Raw genomic sequence first — 25,124 nt, forward strand, 5'->3', positions numbered from 1 at the left:
ATTCTATAGTTTATAGCGAAATCCGGTAAGTTAGAAAAGAAAAATGTTTGGCGTAACCTCGTCTGAGCAAGAAACTTGGAGGGCTTAGGTACCTGAGTAGATTAAGCTTGGAGAGTCTATTGCTATTCATGTATCCCAACTACATTTTCTAGTGAATTATTAACCGCTTGGAGGGCAGCAGAGAGATTTTACGCCGAGAGTTTCAGTTTCCTCTTCGATAACGCATTGTGTGTTATCTTTATATTTGCATCTCTCTTCCCTTTATCTTTACCATTTAATTACTGCTATGATTGTAATTATTTATGATTTAAATTGTTTATCAATTCTGGTATAAGCTTGTTATCATTTTCCGCACATATATTGTTTTCTATAAAGCTTGAATTGATAATTTATTGTTTGGAGGTCTAAACGTTCATAATTTTTTCAACGCTATTTGAACTTTCAGTATATATTGAAATAGAATTACAATTTCATTAATTAGAAATTGTGAATTTGATAACGAAATGTGAAATATGATAAACAATTTATGAAATAAAAATAATAACTTCACATGTATATATAATAGATATTTAAGGCTAAAACTATGAATAAAAATAAAGATAACTCAACAAAATGAGAGAGAGAGAAACAAGGGATTTTTTTTTTTTCCTTCATTATGGAGGATGCACGTACAAAAGGATTTGTGTATGAATTGGGGAAGAAAACAGTCAGCCATGTCTAGAGCGCCACCCAATAATAATAATGTCTAATTCACAAGATTTTGATGACAATGGTTGTTTCATGCTTGCACTAATTCATTCTTTGCTTTCTACAACCAAAAAACAAACAAACACAGAGAATGACCTTTTAATTATACTTGACTAAATCTTGAAACATCATGTGGTTAGGAAGCAAATATTCACAGGTCAATGATACCAAGGTACCAGACAATTACAAAAGAGTTAAGCTGAAGCATGGTATCACCTAGTATACCCACTAGCATCTCTAGTATCCCTGTAAGGCACTCCAATAACAGTAATTAGAACAAAAATCATGTTGTGATTTGTCTTGGAAGATTACATGCAGTGCATCACTAATCACTATGAGCAACTCAAAGATTTACTGGCATCATCTTGAGTTGAGAATGCAATTGCGTCTATGACCTTACGATAGAATCCCCAAGATGGGTTCGATTTTGTAATGGCACGTTGACCAAATGGATTCCGCTCAACATATTTTTGAACATTCTCTGCCATAGCTAACCTTTCCAGATAAACTCGAAGATCGCCTCTGGGTCCTGTGGCAAAAGCATGTTCAAAACTAACAGGTTATTGTATAAGGAGTATTATTCATAAAAATGAAAAAACATGACCAACAAGTTAATCAATGTACAGTAAACTAGTGCAACAACTAACATCCCAAGACGAACAATGCAACACACCCACTATTCAATTACAAAGGCAACATTATACAATTTCCTGCAGCAAAAATGTCTGAAAATAATCTATACTAGAAAAGGAAGAACAAAAATTTTCTATCAACTCTAAAGAGTGGCTCACCTAATGATGTGTCATTAATATCAGTATACCGATATGTATGTGGAAATATTGCTGTGTTGACCTAAAATGATGACAACACACAAAGTTCAAAAAATAATCAATATCAGTGTCGGGATATAATCCAGCATCTTAAAACAAGTCATAATTCCCAAGTGACACAAACAAATGAAAATAGGATTTGATTGGCTAACCGGATTAACTAAAGCCTTGTATGGTGAATCATCCAACAATAATGTGTTTGCTTCATTATAGTCCCCCTTTTCCCAAGGAAGATCAGGCTCAAGCTTTTCCCATAATTTTCTAAGTTCCTTCAAAAGCAGAGGCTTTTCTCTATTCTCAATAGTATTGAATCCAGTACTGGTACAATGTGATTGATCCTGCAGAAAACCAATCAATAATAATAATATGCACGGTACGATAATTTTCTAGAAAGAAATTATTTTAACTGGTCACAGCCTTCACAAAAGACATTGGCACCAACAGCAAGTTCAAAGATGCTCTTTGTTCACAATTTTGAAAAAGCCTATTCTATGAACTAGCTGGGATACCTGATCACAAAGACAAAGTATTGTGGTTCTTAGGGAAAGGATAAGTGCCTAGGGCCTGCCACTAAGAGGGGTGTGGAGGGGCAATAATTTTATAGTTTTTATTTGCTTCATAACATTGAAACAAAAACCAAAAGGAAAAAAAATTAAAGAATTCACAAACTCCATAAGTTACCAAAATGACAGCTTCCAAGAGTAGGCACAAGAACTTCATGAAATGCAACCAATTACAACAAATGAAAGTTATATTAAGTGGATGGTAGGGGAGAACGAAACTTGGAAGCAGATCATATATGCCTAAGAAGAAAACTTTGACCACCTTAGTACCAGTCAAACAAACATCAAAGATGGACTCTAACCTTCAATGTCGTGTTAATTTAGTTCATGTCGTTATTTTTGGGATGAAAATTGATGACGTAGCAAACAACAAAAATAATTTTTTAGTGTATTTTCACATCAATGAAAACTAATTTTTTATTTTAGCTATTAGACATGTCATCAATTTTCATTCAAAAGATAATGGCATGAACTAAATTGACACAATACTCAATTTGGTCTCTAACCTTTCAATGTCGTGTTAATTTAGTTCATGTCGTTATTTTTTGGATAAAAATTGATGACATAGTAAACAACAAAAATAAATTTTTAGTGTATTTTCACATCAATGAAAACTAATTTTTTATTTTAGCTATTAGACATGTCATCAATTTTCATTCAAAAGATAATGGCATGAACTAAATTGACACAATACTGAAATATTAGGGACTAAGTTAACACAATTGAAAGGTTAGAAAACGAATTGATATATAATGTATAGGATATAAACCAAATACGTAATTTAATTTTAATTTTATTTTTTTAAGGAAAGGATACAGTTTATAGTTTATAGTTTATACATGAACGTCAACATGTAACTTGTAAGTAATACCCACGGTCAGTTCTTTCCATGCAAGTTGAAAGGGAGTTTACTGAAAAGAAAATAAAGATTTGAAACGGAAATTACCCAACAGAAGACCAACTTATGTTTGGAATCTCCCAGAAGAAAGTCAATCAGCCTGTCCATGTTCCTTCTACAAGATGATAATAGGCAACATGGTCAAGGCACAAGATTCATCATAAAGTGAAGCTAATTTTTTGATCCACTAATGTAAGGGCTTACATCTTTAAAACGAAATGCCCCTTAAAAGGAAGATCAAAATAAGGAGAGGAAGAGAGTACTAATCAGTCAAAGAGTGAATCTTACTTGGTTCTTGATGACCAAACACCCACAACAAATCTTTCAAAACAGAACTGTAGAAAACGATCACAAAAAGGCCTCTTAAAAACTGGGGGATAAAAGACAGAGAGAAACAATCAAGTTAGAATTGAGCTATTGAATGCCAAACTCTAAACCAATGTTTAAGTGTTGAGTTTCACCTGGTTTCATTGATATAATTGCGTCTGATATATATCCACTGGGAGCATAAGGAACAATATCAAGAAGCAGACCATTCACATCAAGGATGAGAAGCTTTTTCCTAGAAGAATCCATAAGAGCTCTTCCTAGAGAAGGGTTTGATATTTGAGAAAGACTTCCCTCTTTGTCAATAACGTCCAAATAGGCACTTCCTTTCATCTTGGTTTCTCTCTCAACATCCACCTTTTTTAGGTGCTTGCAAGAAGGACTACATCCAGATATATTATCAGCAGTGTTTATCTCACCAGAAGATGCAGGTTCATCAAAATCTTCATTTAAACGAGACAAATCCCGTCCTGCAATTTGGATCTTACAGTTCATTCCCCCATTTTTCTGTTCTAAGTGCTCTTTTAGTTTGTCTGGCACAAAAACATCATTTACAAAACCAAGTTCACAAGAATTCTTTTCAAAAGTCTTCATTTCACTTGTCACCTTGCAGTCCCTGGATGCAGGTTCACCATCTGCACAGTTAAACGAGGCTTCCTCCATCAAAATGTCATCCACAACCTGTGCTGGGGTAGCATGCTCCCCTAAAAGTTCTCCATCTGACTTCTTCTCCAGTAATCCAGCTGTAGGTACTTCTTCATTAGAACAATGAAACAAAGGACCCATAACATCTTCAATGGATTCTGAACTATTTCTAGAGGCAGAGGACTTTTCACTTCTCGTACTGCTTTTTCCGACAGATTTCCTCTTATAGGTTTTAAGATTCTTCTCGTCAAGTGAATCATGTTTATTCTTTAGGTCATCATCATGTTTCTCCATTAAAACAGTATTTGCACTCTTCACAAATTTAATTTCCTCCCCAAGGATGACAGAGTTATCCTTCGCATTTGTTTTCATCTTTGAAAGTTGCAGAACAGAATTATCATCTTTCTCAAGAAGCTTTACATCTGTGCCACTTTCTTGGAGATCACACTCTCTATCATTAATTTCTGAGGCACTACTCTTCTTGTTCTGCTCCCTTCTCTTAATCTTTACTTGAGAACAACTTACTTCCATACAAGATTGTGCCATTTCTCCCTCCAACTTTAAACAGGATTTGACTGGAAGCTGTAGAGATGGATCTATTTCTGGCAGAGTCACATTCAACAAGGAGGTACCTTCTGGACAATCACAATCTTTACCTTTATTTTCAAGCAAATTTTGCACCCTATTCTGCTTCTTTCTCCTCTTTGACTCTGAATTACTTTGGGGTATTCCGGATTCTGTCATTCCACCAATAGCAACTGAAGAATCTTCAAAGAAAACGCTGTCAGTGGTAGTTTTCATTGAAGAAGAACCCTGCTGACAATCAAGATCATCATCATTTATTTTCATAGAGTGATCACTCTTCTTAGAACACCTCCTTTTATATTTTTGTGACTGATTCATAATGGCATGAACTTCAGCCCTTGATTGATCCAAGTCCATACTAACATTGACTGAAGGCTGTGGAAGAGTATGCTTCAATAAAGAACTCCCCTCTAGAAATTCTTTAACTGCATCATAATTATTGAGAATAACATCATGATTCCTAAACCCTAATCTTCTCCATACACTTCTCTTCTGCCCATGAACTCTCCTATGCAGTCATCGCATCTATCTTTAGCTAAAAGTGATTAGAAGCTATATATATGAATCTCTTCGATGAAGAAATTCTACTTCTCTTCTCCCAGATATTTTACCATTCTTCCTCTCATCCATCCATTTTCATTCAAATTGATATCCACAACAGTATCTCCTCTTAGGCCAATCCCCCGTGAGTTTGAGAAGAGGTACAATCTATTTCTTTTATTCTGCGTTCCTTTATTTATAATGACCTGATATAGTGTTCAACAGAAGCAATAAGCATCAAATAGTATATAAGATTACTATAGGTATATAGATGTCTCGCACACACTACATTTAATTGACCAAGTATTTTATTTATCCAAAAAAAAAAAAATCATCCACGCTATATTTAAGATTTGCAAATAAGCAACAATCCAAAAGCGGTAGCTCAACATTTCTTATAGAAAAAGATTTTAGGTTTCTTTACAAACCAATAAATTATATCCGGATGAAGGTATAACACAAGATTACTACACAACTAGAAAAGACAGGAAAAACATGAGTGACGTCACCATAAAACAAAAACAACCCCTTCACATATAGATGGCCATAGCCGCAAGTTAAATAGATGCAAGTTTCTCTTCCTTTCCCCTCCTTGTTTACAATTCAAACAATTACCATTTAAAACTACACATTAATGATAAAGTGGAATACAACAAATCAGATCCAATCACCCAAGTACTGTAAGCATGAAACAGTTTTATAAAACATTTTTTAGCTACTATTTGATAGAGCAAAAGGCACTCATGCCATCAATAATAGTTTAAATATACTAATGCAAAATATAGACACAGAAGACCTTCCTAACAAAAAACACACTTACCATACTTACAGTATAATAAGCATTAAGCCCAATCATGAACCTTCATTCCAACTTTTTTTTTTTTCCCCTAATAAGGAAAACACAGTCTCCAATCATGTTAGAAATGCTCAATGTTTTGCAAAAAACATACTTGGGAAAGCTGGAAGTAATTTCTAATTGTTCAATGGAATTTGACCGATACCCCTATGGTTCCAGCATCTCTTGTGGTGCTTAGGCGCTGGGATTCAAACCCCACCAGCCCCCTCTCCCTATTAACAGAATCACTTCAACCATTTGAAATAGTAAATGATTTTTTCAGCACAAAAGAGAACATATTTCTCTCTCTAACATCAAGGTAAAGAAAAATACTTCCAATGGGCTAATGTACCTAGGGGGTCATTGATGTCTCTTTCATAAATCTACTTCGAAATACTTTTTTTTCTTTTTTGATAAGATATATATTTTGTTGGGTAAATGTGGGAGGATCGAACCCCCGAGCTCAAGGTATACAATGACACCAGGTGCCACTAGGCTACAAGGCCCAGTGGCCCTACTTCGAAATACTTAAAACAGCATTGTCATCCAAGTACTATAGTACATCTTATAAACACGCACAGAGAGATGGGAGGGGAGTGCCGAAGAAATGTACGAAAATAACCAATATTCTAAAGTCCATATTGGTGACATGATTTTTTTTATTGGTATATTATACACACCTGGTTCATCTTGAACTCACACCCTCAACCTTCATCTTATTCTTACAAGAGATTGTGCAATTTGAGCTAGATCCCATTGCCAATTAGTCCGTTACAAGAGATTGTGCAATTTGAGCTAGATCCCATTGCCAATTAGTCCGTAATGTATGTTTGCGCGCACTACCATAACAGGAATTATAGCAGTCATCATAAATCTAATTGCTCTAGCACTACTACACCCATGATTTGGCTTTATTAACTTAGTTTCCAAATTTACATTCCTAGGTAATTCTAAACATTAACCGAATTCCATAAAAGCAAAGAATCCTAAACTATCTAAGCCATCTAATATCACTGTTTCATTGCTAGAAAAAAACAACACACAAACAAAACAAACTACAATAAATGTCCACTAAAAACAAAATTTTCTCACAACACAATAACCGCCTTATTTAAGTGAGTCATTTCATCTCATTTTCTAATTTGAATAGTACTTCCTTCTACTTCTGCTTCACTTTTTTTTTTTTTTTCTCAGCTCCCAAACAGAGAATTAATGGAAAAAAAAAATTTAAGAATAGAAGACAACATGCGAAACCCAACAAAACCCATCATTGTAAACGACGAAAAAAACACTTAAACTCTCTTAAAAAAGCAAATCTCAACCAAAACACATAAAGTAATCCAATACCCATGTCCTAAAACTTTAGCAAACTGGGTTTTCTGTACAAGAATCATAGTACTAGACAAAGTTACAGAGAGAGAGAGAGAGAGAGAGAGAGAGAACCTCGTAGAAGAGCTTTGGGAGGCAGAGAAGTACAGGGCACTCGCTGTGATTAGATCAGAAAAAGAAAAAGAAGAAAAAAGAAGACTTTGGAAATGAATGAGAGAGAAAGAGAGAGAGACAAAGGGTTGGAGACTTTTTGGTGGTTTTTATCTGAGCCTGTTGATAGTTGCAAGCAAAGCAATAGCACATGGACAGTACCTAGAGAGAGAGAGAGAGCAAAGCAACCATATATGACAGGCTAGGTAATATGGTTACTTGTGATGAGAGTTTCCATTTTACAGTTTCTAGTGAGTTCGAACTCCAAGATTGATTGGTTTTTGGGGATTTTTCTTAAAAACAAAATACATAACGCACCATTTTCCGTCACAACTTTATCATAATTCTATCTCATGTAACATAGCTATGAAAAATAATATAGGTAACTAGTTACAATTTATCATATAAAATAATTATAAAAATAATAAAAGAAAACTTTTTTAGGTTTTTATGAAGTACAGTGACATGGTACTTCTTCTTCTCACATTCATAATAGATTAGTTTTTTAGAGATTTTCCTTAAAAATAAAACATATGACACACCATTTTCTGTCGCAACTTTTTTATAATTCTAATGTAACAAAATATGAATAGTAGAAAAAAATTACTTACCAAAATTTTTTTGTTTTGAATTTATGTTAAAATAATATAAGCAAATAGTCACAATTTGTCATATAAAGTAGTTGTGAAAATTGATAAAAAGAAAAATTATTAGATACTCTTGAAGTACAGTGATGTGATATTTTTTTGTCTCACATTCATAATAGATCTCACTGTAAATTTAATTAGTAAAATCTACCATAAATGTGAAAGGGGAAAGCATCACATTACTATACTCTAAAAATACCAAATAATTACTTGTGATAAAAGGGTATAGTATTAGAATTACTCATTTTTCTAATTTGAAAGTTATTTGAAAGTTTATGGACTCAAATTTTGTTTAGTAACTTTTCCCACGACTTTAAAAAGTTCATAAAAAATTGTTGGTTTATGTGAAAATATTTAGTCATTACTTATAGTCAACTATTTCAATTAATTGTAACAAAAATTGTGATTATAGAAAAGTGTATCTTTATCCTTACCTTAAGTTTGGGGTACAACATTTTCTATCTTTTAATCCCAAAAATAAAAATAAAAATTTTAGGGGTACAAGATAAGCTTGAGGTTATTCTCAAAAAAAAAAAAAAAAAAAAAAGAAGAAAGATAAGCTTGAGGTTTAAAATTTGAAGATTTTTTTAAGTTGTTAATATTGTGTTTGTCACTCCAACTTGGAGAATACATTTTGTTGTAATGCTTTCAAGCAAAATAAAGTTATTATTACAAAATGAATTTTTCTAAAAAATTGAGTTTGTTATTATGTTGAAATTTTTATTAAAAAGCAATTACGGTTAATAAAATTTTGTTTGATTTGAATAATTGTGAAATGCCTTTTTTTTTAACATTAAACTAAATTTTAATAGAATAACTATAGTAACAAAAAGTGAATGGTTTCTTATAAACAAATTGTATAAATAAAAATTGACATACATTATAATTCAAATCCATTACATAAAATTTCAAAATATTATTATTTACCTAATTAATTACAATAACCTATATAATAATAACAAAATACATAATCCTTTCTACATTTTGGCTACAGAAAAACATCCTTGCTACCTAAGATACAATCACCTACATAATAATTTTTATTTTAAGAAAAAAAAAAAAAAAAAAGGCGCCCTTCCTTCTATCACCGCTCAGATATCTCTCTAGTTACTTCCCCCTATTATCTTAAAGTGGTTCTTTCTAGTAAGAAAAGACAAGACATAGTTATGATATAATAACAAGGTATATGAGAAAATATGAAAAAATAATCATTAAATAAACAAGGCAGAGACCAGAGAGAGAACACAATGAACTAATGTGAATTGGTCTGATTCGATTTATAGACATAAATCCATTGAGAAAAATGCTTGATGGCTACACTTTTCCTATCAAGATCTATATTTTTCAATGAGCTCATTAAATAATATTCCTTTATAATAATTTTAATCCTAGACTAACAAAAATTAACCCAACCCTTTTCCACCTAAACCCTTAAATACTTTGTGAATGAAAATGTGTCAATTAAGCGGCAAAGCTCTTGGCAGAACTAATAGGAACATGATTATTTGTTTGCATTCCAAATAAGATTATAATTACTTTATTTGTAATCAAATAAGTAGAATTAGATACAATGAATCTGGATTAAGTTATATAACAGCTTGGGCCTTTAGTAGGATTAGGTCTTGATATCTTTAACAATTACCACTTGGCAAACTATAGTCATAAAGTGGGGTTTTTATGCTCCTCCCAATTAGCTCTAACAAAAGTGGGGTTTTTATGTATTATAATTTATAAGCATGTAACTCATGCAAACGCACGGATGCATTTAAAATTAAACATAACTTTTATTATAAAAATATATGTGGGTACCCGAGGACCAAGGAATCGAGCTGAAGGGTCGTAATATTGGCCCAAGGACCGAGGAGGAAGTTGAGGGGTTGTAGTAATGACGTGAAGGTACTGTAAGTCATGGGCCCAAGGGAAGAAGCCGCCCGAGGAGGGGAAGTTAGGATCTAAAGAGAGTGGATGACAATGGGCAATAGGGAAGCTCTAGGCCTAGATTAGCCTGTTGCATCCGCATTAATTAGGGCCAACAACTTTGTTAGCCACATTAATGAGGAGGTGACCTGAGCAGTATAGGCCACAGCTGAGCAGGTTCCTACCACCATCTTCTTAGATGTAAAAATTAACAAGTGTCGAGAAAGGAGGGGGATTAGGTAGAAATGAATGGCATAGAGGCGATGGAAGCGGGCTATATAAGGAAAGGAAAGAGCATCGAAAAGGGGGAGGAAAAAAGTTTATTAGAGAAGAAAAGGGAATAGTGTTATTTTCCATTCGAACTCTGCTTCTTCAGGAGCCTTTGTGTAAAGCTTGATGCTTATTCATTTCTTAAACATAAGTCTGATCCTTGAACATTAGTGTCCTCGGGCAAAGCTCGTTGTTGTTATTCTTTCCCATCTCTTACAAATTTCATTGATTTGGGCCAAGTTTGAGGGGAACGTCTCACTATTCTAAGTGGGCTTGGGCCTTAACTCTCTTTTTTGGTCCTTACAATATAAATAATTAGTGAAATTATTAATAAATAAAAAATAGCATGTAACACGTTTAAAATTAAACACAAATTTTATCATAAAAATATGAATAAAAAGTCAAATTATTTTTTAAAAAAATGTAAACGTAATTAGTCACATATCAAAATTCTTACCTAAAGTTAATACTAATTATGATCATTTTTTTTTCTAATTTTTAATAAAATAGAACGTGTGGTGATCTTTGTTATATGATGATTTTTATTAAGTATATGTGATTGGGTTATTTTATTTTATTTTATATAGTTCATTAATATTAGATCCTTAGTATTTTGCACTTATTAACTCACTTGGCACAAAGATTAAAAAAAACTTAAGTGGAAATATGGCACAAACTTAAGTGGATAATTATGGCTTGATCCCCATATAAATTTAGACATATGACGCAAAATTAAATTCTAATTTCAAATTCTAATTGAACTTTCGCTGAGTTATGCCTATTAATATATACATACATACATATATATATATATATAATACTAAAATTAATGCCTTTTAAATCTATTAATGGTTTAACCAAATTCACTGGGATATTATGGAATCGGGAAATATAATTAGAGTTTTGTAAGTTCAATTTAGTGAAATGATGGTATATTTGAGAGTAATCAAAGAATTGAAATCGTTAAGATTAGGACTTAAGACCAAATTTAGGGCTTTTGATGATCTAAGTCCTTTGAACTCAAAGGTTCCTCTATGAAATTAAGGTACACAATTTCAGCTTTAAAATCTTTTATTTGGCTAGATGGACAAATGATTATGTTTAATTTTTTTTTTTTTATAAGATAGAAATTCTATTCTAACCTAATTTAAGTGTATATGTATGTGAAACTCCCTCTTGGAGACTTGAACCCCGACCCTTGCCCCCCGCACCCTACAAGCACTTATACTTGTGAAGTGACCATCACCAAAGGTGTGCGGTGGTATGTTTAGTTTAATTATATTTTAGTTTTGTTATCAAAGGCATTTCTTTTAATTATGGATATTTATGGCCTATTTGGTAAGAGGATTTAAATATGGTTTTTTTGTTTTGCAAACCATAAAATTATGGGTCTCACACTTATATATTGTTTGTTTGATGTTCTTTAAAGTCTAAATACAATTTTTAGAAAATTGTATCTTATTTTTCTTTTTCAGACCCAAATTTTAAAAATAGCTAAGAGGATGTTTTCAAGATATAGAAAACATTTTTAATGGTATAGTTGTAAATAAAATAAAAACAATGGAACCCATAGATTTGTCCAAACTCTTCTATCTCTTAAATTAAAGAACTTATCTTAATCGTACAAAAAATAAAATAAAATAAAATAAAACTATTTTCAATTTCAATTTTTTGAAAAAAAAATTTCATATTGTTTCAAAAACAAAAACAAGAATCCCCCTATCAAACATGCCTAAAGTTTTAAATTTAAGAACTTACCACTTACTAATAAATGAGGGATTTTGGAGAAAGAGGTATTTTCGTGTGAAGTGATAGTCTATAAGTGTAAGATTAAAGCTTTTTTTTTTTTTTTTTTTTTAGAAAAGTGTAAGATTAAACTTATTCTTATTAAGATGATAGTTATGAATGGTTTTGATGAAAATTGGTTGGTTGGTTGTGTGCTCAAGGTAGGTAAGACTTTGCACATCATGCTTTCCTTTTTTAAATATCACATTTTAATAAATTCTCTATAAACTTGTGGTCTTGTTACTTCCCAGTTGTTGGTTTCCCAATATTTGTGAATACCTTAATAAGATGTTTCCTATAGTTCACGTCATTGAAATCTACAACGTAACACTTATCCTTATTCTTGATACTTTCATATTCGAACAATTGTTATAGGGCCTATGTAATATTCTTATATCTTGTGAAAAATTATTTATTATATATAAATTATTGTGGTGCTTCTTAAGTACATTCAATCCTATACGACAGAGAACAAACAGAATGAAAAGGGGGTGAGAGTGATAGTGAGAGTGACAAATATGTATAAACACAGGAAATAACTACGAATCTAGGCCCGGTCACAAAAATTAGCCGTGAATAATATCTCTATTGTTATATTGATAAATTAGCCCCTACAAAATAGTTATTTCCCGATTGAATTCCTTTTGCCTAATACCCAACTGATTTAACCTCTCTTTTTTTCTTTTTCTTCATCTTCGTCTGTATTTTCCTCCCTTGTATGTATGCCAATAGAATAATACTAATTATGTTAAAATTTGTAGGATGTTACAGTTTATATAGCCTGCCCCCTCCACTGTCAGGCCCATCCCCAATGCCATCAACGTTCTTGATTGTTATTGAAAGAATTCCTCCAATGATATTGTCCCCATCAATAAATCTCTACCGCGTTTGTCCCCTCTATCGTACTCATCCCCTCCATCAACGCCTCCATCGCACTCGTCTCCTCCACCGCTGAGGCATGCAGCCCAAATCAATCATCTTGATTGGGTTCGATTAGGTCGTGATTGTGATTGTGATTGTGATTGTGTTTGTGTCTTGCGTTGATTATCAATTTATTTTCACACTTTTTTTTATTGATTCATAGTTATAGGATCATTTGTGTCTTGATTGGATTGTGTGTGAAGGAGCAAATGGGGTTTAGGTGCGAGTAGCAAATGGGTCTAGGTGAGAGAGAGAGGTGAGTAATTGAATATTTTGATTCAGTAAGTCAATATTTCAGTCAAAAAAATTCCTATACAGGGAACAAACAAACAAACAAACATCCCAATAGAGAGTCTATTCCAGTTTTATGAGCGCTTTCCAAAACTTGGAAAATTTCAGTCTGATGGGAATGCTCTAATTCACTTTATTCAGATTGTACCTGACGACATCAAACCTCAAGATAGATAACTGAAAAGTTCCATGATATGGATGCTGAAATCAGATATTTGAACTGAGATTTCCATGGGTGAACATGACTAACAGATGCAGTGTCATTATATATAAATAGTACGCCACAAGGAGGAGCAGGAAAAAGTGTTAGAATAGACATAATTTTCGGAAATTAGAGAACTTTTTCTTCATTTCTCAAAATACGTTTCCACATCAAAAAAAAATTTGCTAATTATTATATAATTGAAAATGAAAGATATTTACTGAGAAATAATTTTATGGATGGGATCATTTACAGAGGGTGTAGAACATTGAATAGACAACAGATGAAAAGAAAACACAAAAATTGTATTCCAAGAAACGAAATACATACACCTTTTGCAGCCGCCTCAGGACTCTACTGAGGTTGGAATCCTAATAACCTCTGTCATTAAGTTCATGTCTCCAAAAGCTGCAATGTTTTCCTTGTACTAGCAATGGCAAACTTCACAAAGTATGACCTAAAAGATGCCAGCAGAAACTCCCCATCTAAACCCTGGAACTCTAACAAAACTATCATAATGCTGCACTGCAAGTCTAACCAAGATCTTCTACCATAGCAAGCTGGAATCACGGCTCACATGAACTTCTACACCTTGACATACTTATCAACATAGCCCTGCAAGACATGTTTAGAGATTTGTTAATAAGTATGAAAATTTTGATCAAAGTATCATAGAAGCACATAATTATACATTAATCAATGCTTTTGATAATTATACATAAATCAATATTTCAATCAGAACAAAAAAGTAGAGAATAAAATTCATTTTCTACATAGAACCTTCAATTTTATAGATACAATCATCAAAGCCTACCTTCTTGGCCCCCAAAAAAGTTGTGTGCGCGCAAGAGAGAGAGAGAGAGAGAGAGAGAGAGCACATGCATAAGCACCTCGCTTGAGTGCACTCATGAGTGGAACCTAACAAGTCCTTTTTCTAAATTAAGGTAATGCCATGCCACACTTCATAATATCTAAGAACATAAGAATTCAGTTAAAGTTCATAAAGAGTCTATTTTCCGTTTCACAACACATACTTCATACATCTATAGGGCAAGAATGCAGATGAAAATAAAAGTTTGGATGGACATGAATATATCTATCAGAATCTAAGTCTACAAATAGAAGCCAGAAAAGAGGAATTACCATCACAAGTTTCGTCAGTTTCCTCTGCGATGAGTCAATATATTGATCTATCTTTGTCTGAGACTTGGGTATCTGGTGGCTCTTCATGGCTCCAGAAACCTTATCAACAGTCTTCTTCACAATGGTCTTAAATGCCTCCTTGCTCATATTACCTTGTCGCCATGACGGCTTAAGAACCTCTTTTACAAAATCTGCAACGGCAATCTTGAAAAGTTTCATTGATCTAGAATCCTTGCTCTTCTTGCTCTTCCCCGAGGACTTAATTTGGTCAATCTCAATTTCACCCTGAGTCATGTTTGGTAAATTAAGAGGATCACTTGGGCTATCATTTTCAACAGCACCCACTTCTGCATCTGCTGTCTCACCATATTCATCATTATCGAGGGATGTAGTTGAAGCAACAGCCCCAACCTCTTTGTGCTTCTCTTCCACATCCAGTGGCTTGCGGTACCACTGAGCCTTAATATGGTGTCAGAGTCACCAGTCAGTTCCTGCTTTTGACCATGATCATATTTCCTCTGAGATTTTGATGATGGCTCAATGCTGTCAAAAAGTGGATCATACTGGTCACCACCTGACCTAGGCAAAATCTGCCTAACTGCTTTGGTGGAACTTGGGGAGGAAGTTGTCTGTCTTGATGTGACACTGCCTAAACCTAGCCCATCAACTGGCAGATGGCTCAAATTTAATGAACTATCATATTTGCTAGAATAGGGTGTGTCCTTTTCTTGCTTAAATACGTCAGAACTGAATTTGGTGCTCAGTGGCTGCTCAAAAGTAGATGCATAGGGATTATAATGAGCAGAAATTCTTGAACCCCCAAAATCAGGAAGTTGAGATGACTTCCCATCCACAAGATCTGGGGTGTATCTGGACACAGAACCAGTCGTTCCAGGCACACCCAAAATGCTATCAGTTGCGGGGTATTGCAAACCATATGGTGGCTGTTGCTGTTGTGAATAAGGATGAATCTGGGAAGATGACTTCATATGTTCACCAGGGAGCAAATTGTCACCAGAAAAAGGTTGCATTTGGTTTGTAAATAATTTATGTGACGAGGGCATAGGCTGAGAGTGCATATTGCCAGGAGCAAAGGAGCTTGAAGAAATTAAATCCGGGTTGCCCATAGGTGGCGGGTTTGATCTAAAATCTTCCGCATACAAGAGAGGTCGCTGAGGCTCCTGCCCTGGAGGATGGTTTGATAAGGAAATTCGCCAACCTGCACATAAGAGGGCATATTGCTAGGGTAGTGCCTTACTGAAGTCTGAGAACCAAAGGCGAGCACATGACTCTCCTGAAATTGTGAAGAAACACCCGTTGTGGCAGTTCCTGCATTAGAAGTTGAATCATACATTGGTCGTGGAGGCGGTGGTGGCAAGGAAGTCCAAGAAGACATTGGCAGTACAGAATATTGAGAATGTTGGCTGGGTAATAGAGCTTGGTAAGGATGAAAACTTTCCCCAGGAGCAGATTGAAATGGAAAGGGTGCACTCTGTGGTATCAAATAGGTTGGCGGCTGTGGCATATGCACAGAATTTACACCTTGTGAGACTGGAGGAGGATGCGACTCAGAAGGATGATGTGGTAAGCCCATAGCAGAAATACTTGGAGATGACTCTTTAGGGTCCAGGGGTTGCGATGGGAACTGTTCAGATGAAAGCGGTAGGCTGATAGAACTTGTGTCAGGGCCTGGCTGAGTTGATGTTTTCATATTCGGAAAAGGTTCCCTGGTTGAAAACTTATTAGAGAAGTCATGGATGTAAGATCTGGTGGTGAATCAGATAGCGAAGAGTCATCCATCAATTGTGATGGGCAATCAGCATTTTGAAGCCCTGGAACAGAAAGATTGAATTGAGACTGCTGAGTCACTAAATTTTCCATAGATGAATGTACATAATGAGAGGTATTACCTTGTGACTTCAGGGCTTCAGCATCGCTTACAGACTGAGAGGGAAAACCATCCACTGACAATGGTTGACAAGAGTCCACTGCTCCCTGATGATTCTCACCATCAGGAATGTCAGTTGTAGGCTGCTCGGGCTTTTCTTGAACAACATGCATTTCCTGCACCTTAGCAGAGACCTCTGCAGAACTCTCAGAGTTAATGGCATCAAAATTGAATATTCGGCCATCTTTATCCAAAATACCAGATTGCTTAGCACCCCTAATAGTTTCTTCACAGGGTTGCATCTCCTGGCTCTTGAATGCTTCATGCTCAGGATTAGATACTTCTACTGAGATAATATTGTTATCTTCTCGAAACTTAGAATTCTTTGCACTAGGAGGAACATCCGGATACTGTTGTTTGCTTTTTTGGTGCCTTGATCCACTGGTCCTCTCAGATTCATTGTGCATAAATCGACAGGAGGCTCCACGATAACACCTTCCTCGGCGGAAGTCAAAGCATTCTGGAATCTGACCCTTGCCCCGTCTAAGATTTTCAGCACTGTTCTCACCTGCACGCCTAGATAGGGGAGACCTGCTCCTACTTCTTCGCTTCCTAGGAGACCAGCTGAAACACAGCCAAAAGTAAAATCAAAATTTCCACAGTTCATGGCCTGTAGAAGATTATGATATAATTACAAATTTAGAGCCAACAAGCAAAGTAAATATCCTATAGCCTAATATTCTAAACCACAAACAGTAAGTATTCAGCCAATTGCTTTAATCATTATGCACACAAAATGCACCAAATACCTGCGAGATCGGCTTCGTCTCTCCCTTCTCCTACGTGGACTCCTCCTCCTCCTCCTCCTCCTATCTACGGGAGATTGGCTCCGGCTCCGGCTCCTACTTCTACCTCTCTTATTATGCCTTCGAGTGTAGCGGGAATCCTCATTGTCACTGTCAGTACCACCTTCCTTGATCAATCTCCCAAATTCATCTACTTTTAAAGGAGCAGATTCAAGCTTTTCCTTTTTCTCTTTATTTTTCTTTTTAGACATAGCACCCTTAGAAACATCATTACCAGCACTGCCCAGGTCATCTTTTCCCCGGACAGCCTCAAGAGAAACAGCATGGCTAATAGACACTTTATTCTTATGGTTATAATCAACATGTTCATCAGTTGTCCCACTTGAGATAGATGCTGCACCAGTATCCTTAACCTCTTTTTGCAAATATGGGGATATTTCTGGAGCCTTGTAGGGCATGTTGGATTTAGAAAGCAATCCAGAACCCTTTTCAGTCCTGGAGGAACTCTTGGACTCATCTGTCCCCAGATTACAACCAGCATCTCTATGGGAATTTGCAGCACCATCTGTAACTGATGATGAGAGCATCAAAGGACTACCAACTTCACGCCGGGGCTCATCATCATTTTCTGAGCTGTCATCAGAAGCATAGTCTTGTAGAAGTCTGAATGGGCTACCACCTTTGATTACTTCACTAGAACACTTGTCAGAATTTATAGCTACGGCAGCTGCAGAAGTCTTGGATGGACTCATATCATCAGATAGGAGAGTACTAGATTTCTCTAAATTGCTGGAAACAAGGCATTCTGAAGCTCCAGGAACTTCAGATATTGAACTTCCAAATGTTGAGTTGTCATTATGAAGTCCTGCATAGATAATAACAATATTGAACAACAGTCTCAACTTTAAAAACATGCAAAATATTGAAAGCTTGTTATATATCAATGAAAAAAGGAAAAAGGACATGCTGAGAAATACACAACTCTTTAGAACTTGTGGACATTGGATCCCAATGTATATAAAACCCTTTTTATCTTTTTGAAAAGTAAAATAAATTCAATGTGTATATAAAACCATTTATACAACATTACAAACTAAAGACTGGATAATTCATATGTGAGCTCCAAACCTTACTCCAGAAAGAAAAAAGGCAAATTCATGAAAAAGACACAAACTTATCCACAATCCATGAACTGATTCAAAACTCACATTTCTATGTCAATAGACACAGCTAAAAAAAGATATGATAAGCTGCATTTGAAAAAATATATATCCTTTTTCCTGGCTAAGCTCATGGCGAAAAAAAAAAAAAAAGTAAAGTGAATGTGCCCAAGATAAAAACTAGGGAGGATGATAATTCAATTACGTTAGCAAAACATTTCAAAATTCCCATACGCATCCAAAGGATATAAAAATATTTTTAATTTCAAATACAGAAGGGACATGACAACGCTACATTCAGCTTCGCAAAGCTCACGCAGGCCATGACCTTTCCTTATCTCTTTTTTTTTTTTTTTTTGATAAGTAGGTCATGACCTCTCATTATCTCTTGTTTCACAATTATATGGATAACTCATGCAAGTAAGGAAATGAGGGTTTTGATCTGTGAACAGTGAGGGAGGTATGAGAAGAGAGAGAGAATAAAGAAAATCTGAATGTGTAGCATAATCAGCATGCCTCATCAAACGGAGGTCATTAGTCCGAATCTCCCCTTTCCCCTCCCATAGGGTCAAAACTCAAAACTTACTAATCAAAGAGAGAGCTAGGAAGCACGAATATTCCACTTCTGCTCGCATACCCGAATCTGATACATATCCGTACTGGATACCCCTAAGATACTCCTACATGCTTGTCAGTGCCAATATGTTTGGGATACACCTGTGATACGGCCCTAATACAGTTGTAAGTTGTACCCAACCCTAATAGTGAGAGATAGGATAGCCCAAACTTGTGAAGATTTTATTTATATTTTTTTATATATTGGTTTCAATGTTAAACAATAATCTAGTTCTCTTTAACTTACTCTTTGGGATCTTGGTTTTCCAGGAGCCTTGTAGCTCAATTGGCATATTTGGTGTTTCCAATAGAGACATCCAAGATTCAAATCCCCCACCCCCAACTATTGATTTTTTTTTTTTTTTAAACAACTCTTTTTGATCTTGGTTGGTATTTTAAACATCATTAAATGGCCATGGATTCACTTTATTAATCATTATTGCTCTTAAATTGATATATGCTTAAAATATATGAAAAATAAATATTTAACAATATCAAAAAATATATTTAATAATTAATTAATAAACATATCCCCGCCAAATTGTATCCTAGTTTTTCAGGGATTTCCGTATTGCTGCATCCCGTATCCTATTGTATCGTACCCATATTGGTGCTTCTTAGAGGGAGAAAGTGAGTAAAGATGATTACATTTTGGGATTTAAGAGAGTGAGAGACAATAGGGGGGTGGGGTGGATGTGTGGTTGACCAAATTAGAGGTCAAAATAGGGTTAGATTAAGTTTTGAATAATTATTTTACACTTTATTCTTAAATCATATAAAATATGATAGAATAAGATGAAGAACACCATAATTAACCACGTTTAGTATGTAATAATTCAAATAATAGTTTCACCATATATTCATATAACTTTTAAATAATTCAAATAATAGTTTCACCATATATTCATATAACTTTACTCCGTTTATGCTTTTTTACTTTTCTTTTAAACAAAAATATGTGATAAATAATATATATATATATACACACACACTAATTAATTAATTGTCATATCACATCCTAATTTTTCAAGAATTACCGTGTCTCTATGTTCAAATCATTTTGTACATTTATACCATGTCAATGTCCTTGCTTCCTATCAAATTACTAGAGTACGAGAGAAGGAGAGTGGAATTACATTTTAAACCCTGTAGCTTGGGGAGTGTAACAAATTAAATCCTATAGAATCAAAAGTAACAAATTCAACCCTGAGGTTTCAAAAAGTAGCAAATTAATCCTTAGCTCATTTAAGTGGAACCCAGTTGTGTTTGAGGTTTTGCTACCTTTTCAAATCTTACAGTTTAATTTGTTATACCCCTAAACTATAGGGTTTAAAATCTAATTTCCCAACACACAAAAAAAAAAAAAAAATTTCACAAAAAAGCTGATAAACCTATACTTTCATCCGCATACATGCAATACTCTGGCAAAGTACAGGAAATTATGAGAAATCAACATCAAGAAAATGCAGTAGAATACTTTAACATAAAGGCAAAAAGAAGATGATGTATGAGGCTCATGTCTAATAATTGCATTAATTAATCAATCAACTTCTCTATACCTATATGATGCACACACAACAAAGGAGGACAATATTCCACAAACAAGCCTCATTCAGTGAAGATGTTGCCTACTTAAATTGTCGCAAGTCAATCAAAAGCCAATCAAGTCCACCTTGATGTTAGAGGTGTTACAGGATGCATAACATCAACCTAACATTAATGCTGCTAAAGATTTAGAACGTTTGAAGTTAATATAGTTGAAACATAATTCCACACAAAAGATTAATTTCTAGTACAGGCTTAAGATTTGGAATATCTGCCTTGCTGGGTTATTATTGAAAGCATTCCTAGCCATGTATTCAGTCAAACTATAACAAAGAAACCGACAATCAATATAAGATAAACTTTGACGCCAATTACACAGATCTAATGAGGTATAACCTACTTCCTCCATCAAAGGCTACATTGGTGGGTGGGTATTTTATCAAGATTGAAAACTGAATGACAAACACACAATAGAATTGTTAAATAAAAGATATAAATCAACAAAGGTCCCTTTGGACCACAATCACAGTAAAGTCCTGTCAGTAAATTTTTAAGGATTAACCAAACAAATAACATGATTAAAACAAATATACGATACGAGAAAGTGAGCTGAGTGAACTAGAGGAAATACAAGTCTAAGATAAAGCATGGATTTCATGCTGAGGCATGAATTAAGGCAAAAGCTTCAAGATGCACCCTTAAAGTTTGTTTCAATTCTGAATTTAAAAAAAGAGGTTAAGAAAAGAAATACTTAATTGTTTAGAGAGGAAAAGATAAATAATCTTGAATTAAAACCTTTACCTTGTTCGCCTAGCTCTAAAGACCCAGAGCGAGTCACCTTTACAGATGAGGCATCCGTCATTGGGCTGCCTTTGGCTATACTATGTAGCACATGTAATTGCTCTTTCACATCAACCTTCTTGTGGATCAAATCATTCTCGTTGTTCAATCCTTCAATTGAGTGATTAACTCCCTGGTCTTTGTCAGCCTGGGCGAAATCATCTTAAACCACCCATAAAAAGATTACCAAAAGAATCAGCTGGTACTGCTCACAGATCCTCAATCACAGACTCAATAGACTCAAAAAAATTAAGTAACAAGTTTGACAGGCTATTGTTTTCTCCTAATCAACAAAATTTTTAATCCAAATGCCATCATCAAAAGCAACACAATTATCAATTCAAATAAAAACATAATATGGAGATCGGACAGTCAGAACCCGATCAATATGGAACAGCTAAAAAGAACACAATCCATTGAGATAAAACAACTTAAGTATTATGAGTATAACTAATTTGAAAAGGATAAAGCTGAAGGAAATAAAAAAACAAACAAACAAACAAAAAATGCTAAACATTAGATAGGTATGATAACCTATGTCTTATTACAAGAAAGCCAGAATCCAAACAAGGATCCTTGGTCTAAACTCTTCTGGAAAAGAACCTTACAACAAACATGTGCCTACAAGCAAACCTGTATATTAAAGGCCTTTACAAATGATACTTTTCCAATAAGTGAACCAAATACCCAATATAGAAAGAGGTGCAGAATTGAGTTACAGTTCATCCAACCCATTCATCAAATGGAGGACATACTTCTCATTAAGTATTACTATCTTCTGGTTTGTTGGATAATTGATCACTGGTCTCTTTGGAGGTGAGTACCAAAAAGTTTCTCATAATGATTTCAAGCAGCTATGATTTCTATGTCAATGTGCAGGTTTTCTTCAAGGGCATAATTCTATTCTTTTTTTTTTTCTTTTTCTTTTTTGATAATTCAATACTTGGAGGTGGGGGATTTGAACCCTAGATGTCTCGTTTAGAAACACCAGGAGGTGCCACCAAGAGCTACAAGGCTCTTGACATAATTCTATTCTTACATTTCAGTTAATGAGTGCACTCCTGTGTATCATATGTCCATTTTACACAACCAAAATCTAGAAACTTGAAAATTATGTTAATGAAATTAATTATCAGAAATAATGTATTGCAGAAGCCCAGCCAGCCCACCGCACAAAATTTGATGCATCAAACATTCACACTGCAGAATAAAATGCACATTGTAAACAATTAAGTTATAGTTTTTTTTTTTTTTTTTTAAATCAGTGTTGGGAAACTGAAAGAAACTTTCATATCCAATGTCTAAAAAGATTGGGAGACTCCGAAATAGAAAATGAATGAGAATAAAATAGACCTTTAACTCAGATGAAGAGGCAAAAACTTATTCCTATTTATTCAATGTCATCTCCCATTCAATCACCCAATTCACTTAAGAAGTTTTAGCTTTCCTTGTGGGAGGAGGAAGTGCCACTAGAGCCAAAGCCCATTGGCTGAAGACAATGACCAGTACTTTTGGCATTAAGATCCTCTAGAGTTCTTAGCATAAAGTTTCTGAAATCATATCCATCCATTTTAAAATGAGTGGATTGGATTTTGCCACACCATCAACATTTAAATGAAAATTAACTATCATCATTTGGGTATCTATTTAAATTATTGAGGATGTGGCAAAATCCAATCCACTCATTTCAAAATTGATGGATAGGATTTTAGGAAATTCCCGGTGGAGTTGCCCTAAAAACTCTTGAAGATCTTAATCCACATTTATGACACATGACATGATAGACAATCATGTCAAACGTTAAAGTTAAGCAAGGGGAGTTATGATGCATACAATACACACATCATGCAGTCACATGCTAATAGACATACAAATCTTGTAATAATACTGGGAAGCAGAATCATGATCAGTCACACTTACCTTCCATCTCCATGTCAGAATCAGAAGGTGAATCACATCCAGCACCAACCTTCAGATGTTCAGATTGCATTGAAGACTCGATTTTTAAAGTCCTCGATGATGAGACACCTTGCCCTTCAGGAATTTTACATTCCAAGACGCATTTCTTCTTCATCCACAGGAAATACTCATGAGCAATTGCAGCTTCACTTCCTGACTCACCACCAAATAAAAATGCAAACTCTGGATTCCTAGCTTCTTTATGACGGGTCAAATCTTCAATACCATTACCATTTTTAGCAATAAGCTGGCACAAACCTTCAATATTTTGAACAACTTTTTCTTCTGTTGGCTTAGGCGGAGGTGAAGGAAGATCCAATATGGCACTTCCACTTGATGGCACACCATCTCTTGCTAGAAGGCCCACCTCACAGCCACTTCCACTTTCATGATTTAAATAGCCATCCTGGGCAGGTGTATCATGTCTAACCTTATTGGGAGTAGAAGATGAAGTAAGGGAAAAGGTTAGCGGTGGTGGAGAAGGTGGAATAGGTGGTGGAGAAGATGGTGGGGGTGGGGGAACCATGGAAGATGCATAACTGGAAAAACCAGAAGTAGAAGGAGGAGGTGGAGGCGACGACATTTGCTGAAGACCCTGCACAGCACTAGGCTGCCGTGGTGGTGGATGAAGAGGAGCTCTATACAATGTCTGTCCATGTGGAGGAGGAGGAGGAGGAGGTAATACTCTAGGAGGAGGCGGGGCCTGTAAGATTTCCGAGCGAGGAGGACCAGGGGGAGGAGGGAGAGGGGGAGGAGGTACTGTTGGTGGAGCATGATGCACATTCTGTGTCCCTAAATGCAATTGATGTTGTGAAGTCTGTTGAGTACTTGAGTATGTAACAGGCAATGGGGCGCTTCCTTGAATTTGTAAATAAGATTGACCTGTGTTCAGCATCCCACCAGGTGGACCTTGATGCATTCCGGAAAGTGGGGCAGGAGGACCATGCTGATGATATATATGGGGGCCTGGGTTACCTACATGAGGTCGGACGGTAGGANAAAAACATATTCAGCAACAAAGAAAATTATAAACATCCTTCAATAACCAAACTCCAATCAAACACAAACTCATTTCTCGAGTCGAAATTATCCGAAATGAAACCCCATTACTCAAAATGTATCATTCCTATAATAAACTAATACAAAGCATTCAAATAAATAAATAAAAACAATGAATAGCCCTAATGCTCAGTTTCAATTATTACTCCATAAAAAAGCGTCAAACTGTGTTACTTCCAATGCAAAAATTGAAGTACCAATTGGCATAAACCATAGTAAAAAAAACACATTCAGTAAATTTCAAAATTCTCACTTTCCCACTTCTTCCTAAATTTTTCCCATCAACCAAACAGTATAACAAGCAACAACAAAAGAATTCATTGAAAATTTGTTTCAAAAAAATCTTACCTTAAAAGGAAAAAAATTAAAAATTAGGCAAGAACTAGGTTGTGCGGTAATAAGAAAGAGATGAATTTGAGAACGACGTCGCTTAGAGAAGCTTGGAGAGCCTGATAGTAAACCCTAGAATTTGGGAAATTGAAAATCTCTGTGTGGTGTTTGGTTTTTTTTCTGAGAGTCAAGAGTGAGAGTGAGGGTGAGGGCCTTCTTATATTATAAACCCTAAAAAACACAAAGTTCTGTTTTTTTGTGTGTTTGTGAGAACGTTTGTAGTATTATTTTGATTCC

General features: G+C 34.9%; 3 protein-coding genes across 4 annotated transcripts; all 3 read right to left on the reverse strand.

The window, feature by feature from the left end:
* Window positions 1-820: 820 nt before the first annotated feature.
* On the reverse strand, window positions 821-7,697 carry LOC112027898 (uncharacterized). 2 transcript variants are annotated; one of them, XM_065779886.1, is made up of 8 exons: window positions 7,414-7,697; window positions 6,651-6,809; window positions 3,500-5,341; window positions 3,327-3,408; window positions 3,087-3,153; window positions 1,730-1,915; window positions 1,539-1,599; window positions 821-1,276 (listed from the first exon to the last, which is right to left on the reverse strand). In XM_065779886.1, exons 3-8 carry the CDS (start codon window positions 4,950-4,952, stop codon window positions 1,080-1,082), a joined length of 2,046 nt encoding a protein of 681 aa, XP_065635958.1. In that variant the 5' UTR covers window positions 4,953-5,341; window positions 6,651-6,809; window positions 7,414-7,697; the 3' UTR covers window positions 821-1,079. The 2 variants fall into 2 exon arrangements, with proteins under 2 accessions (XP_065635958.1, XP_023916307.1); XM_024060539.2 differs by lacking the exon at window positions 6,651-6,809.
* Window positions 7,698-13,652: 5,955 nt separating this feature from the next.
* LOC136070229 (zinc finger CCCH domain-containing protein 38-like) lies at window positions 13,653-16,327 on the reverse strand. Its single transcript, XM_065779888.1, has 2 exons — window positions 14,626-16,327; window positions 13,653-14,097 (listed from the first exon to the last, which is right to left on the reverse strand). The coding sequence occupies exons 1-2, from the start codon at window positions 14,917-14,919 to the stop codon at window positions 14,068-14,070; spliced, it is 324 nt and encodes a 107-aa protein (XP_065635960.1). The 5' UTR covers window positions 14,920-16,327; the 3' UTR covers window positions 13,653-14,067.
* A 5-nt stretch (window positions 16,328-16,332) lies between these two features.
* Window positions 16,333-24,430, reverse strand: LOC112027887 (uncharacterized). Its single transcript, XM_065779887.1, has 5 exons — window positions 23,400-24,430; window positions 21,441-21,641; window positions 17,323-18,184; window positions 16,536-17,137; window positions 16,333-16,457 (listed from the first exon to the last, which is right to left on the reverse strand). The coding sequence occupies exons 1-5, from the start codon at window positions 24,355-24,357 to the stop codon at window positions 16,333-16,335; spliced, it is 2,748 nt and encodes a 915-aa protein (XP_065635959.1). The 5' UTR covers window positions 24,358-24,430.
* Between the last annotated feature and the right edge of the window lie 694 nt (window positions 24,431-25,124).

This window comes from Quercus suber, unplaced genomic scaffold (genome assembly GCF_002906115.3).
Source record: "Quercus suber isolate HL8 unplaced genomic scaffold, Cork oak 2.0 scaffold_219, whole genome shotgun sequence".
Taxonomy (NCBI): domain Eukaryota; kingdom Viridiplantae; phylum Streptophyta; class Magnoliopsida; order Fagales; family Fagaceae; genus Quercus; species Quercus suber.

Excerpts from the sequence above, each read along its gene's own strand:
- LOC112027898 (XM_024060539.2), bottom strand. The coding sequence starts at position 4,952 with ATGGACTTGGATCAATCAAGGGCTGAAGTTCATGCCATTATGAATCAG. Across the intron at positions 1,916-3,086 it reads ATAAGTTGGTCTTCTGTTGG|GATCAATCACATTGTACCAG; the intron begins GTAATTTCCGTT and ends GGTTTTCTGCAG. Across the intron at positions 1,277-1,538 it reads TATTAATGACACATCATTAG|GACCCAGAGGCGATCTTCGA; the intron begins GTGAGCCACTCT and ends CTTTTGCCACAG.
- LOC136070229 (XM_065779888.1), bottom strand. The coding sequence starts at position 14,919 with ATGACTCAGGGTGAAATTGAGATTGACCAAATTAAGTCCTCGGGGAAG. Across the intron at positions 14,098-14,625 it reads AACTGACGAAACTTGTGATG|GGCTATGTTGATAAGTATGT; the intron begins GTAATTCCTCTT and ends CATGTCTTGCAG.
- LOC112027887 (XM_065779887.1), bottom strand. The coding sequence starts at position 24,357 with ATGCATCAAGGTCCACCTGGTGGGATGCTGAACACAGGTCAATCTTAT. Across the intron at positions 21,642-23,399 it reads TTCTGACATGGAGATGGAAG|ATGATTTCGCCCAGGCTGAC; the intron begins GTAAGTGTGACT and ends GGGTGGTTTAAG. Across the intron at positions 18,185-21,440 it reads TTTAGAGCTAGGCGAACAAG|GACTTCATAATGACAACTCA; the intron begins GTAAAGGTTTTA and ends TTATCTATGCAG.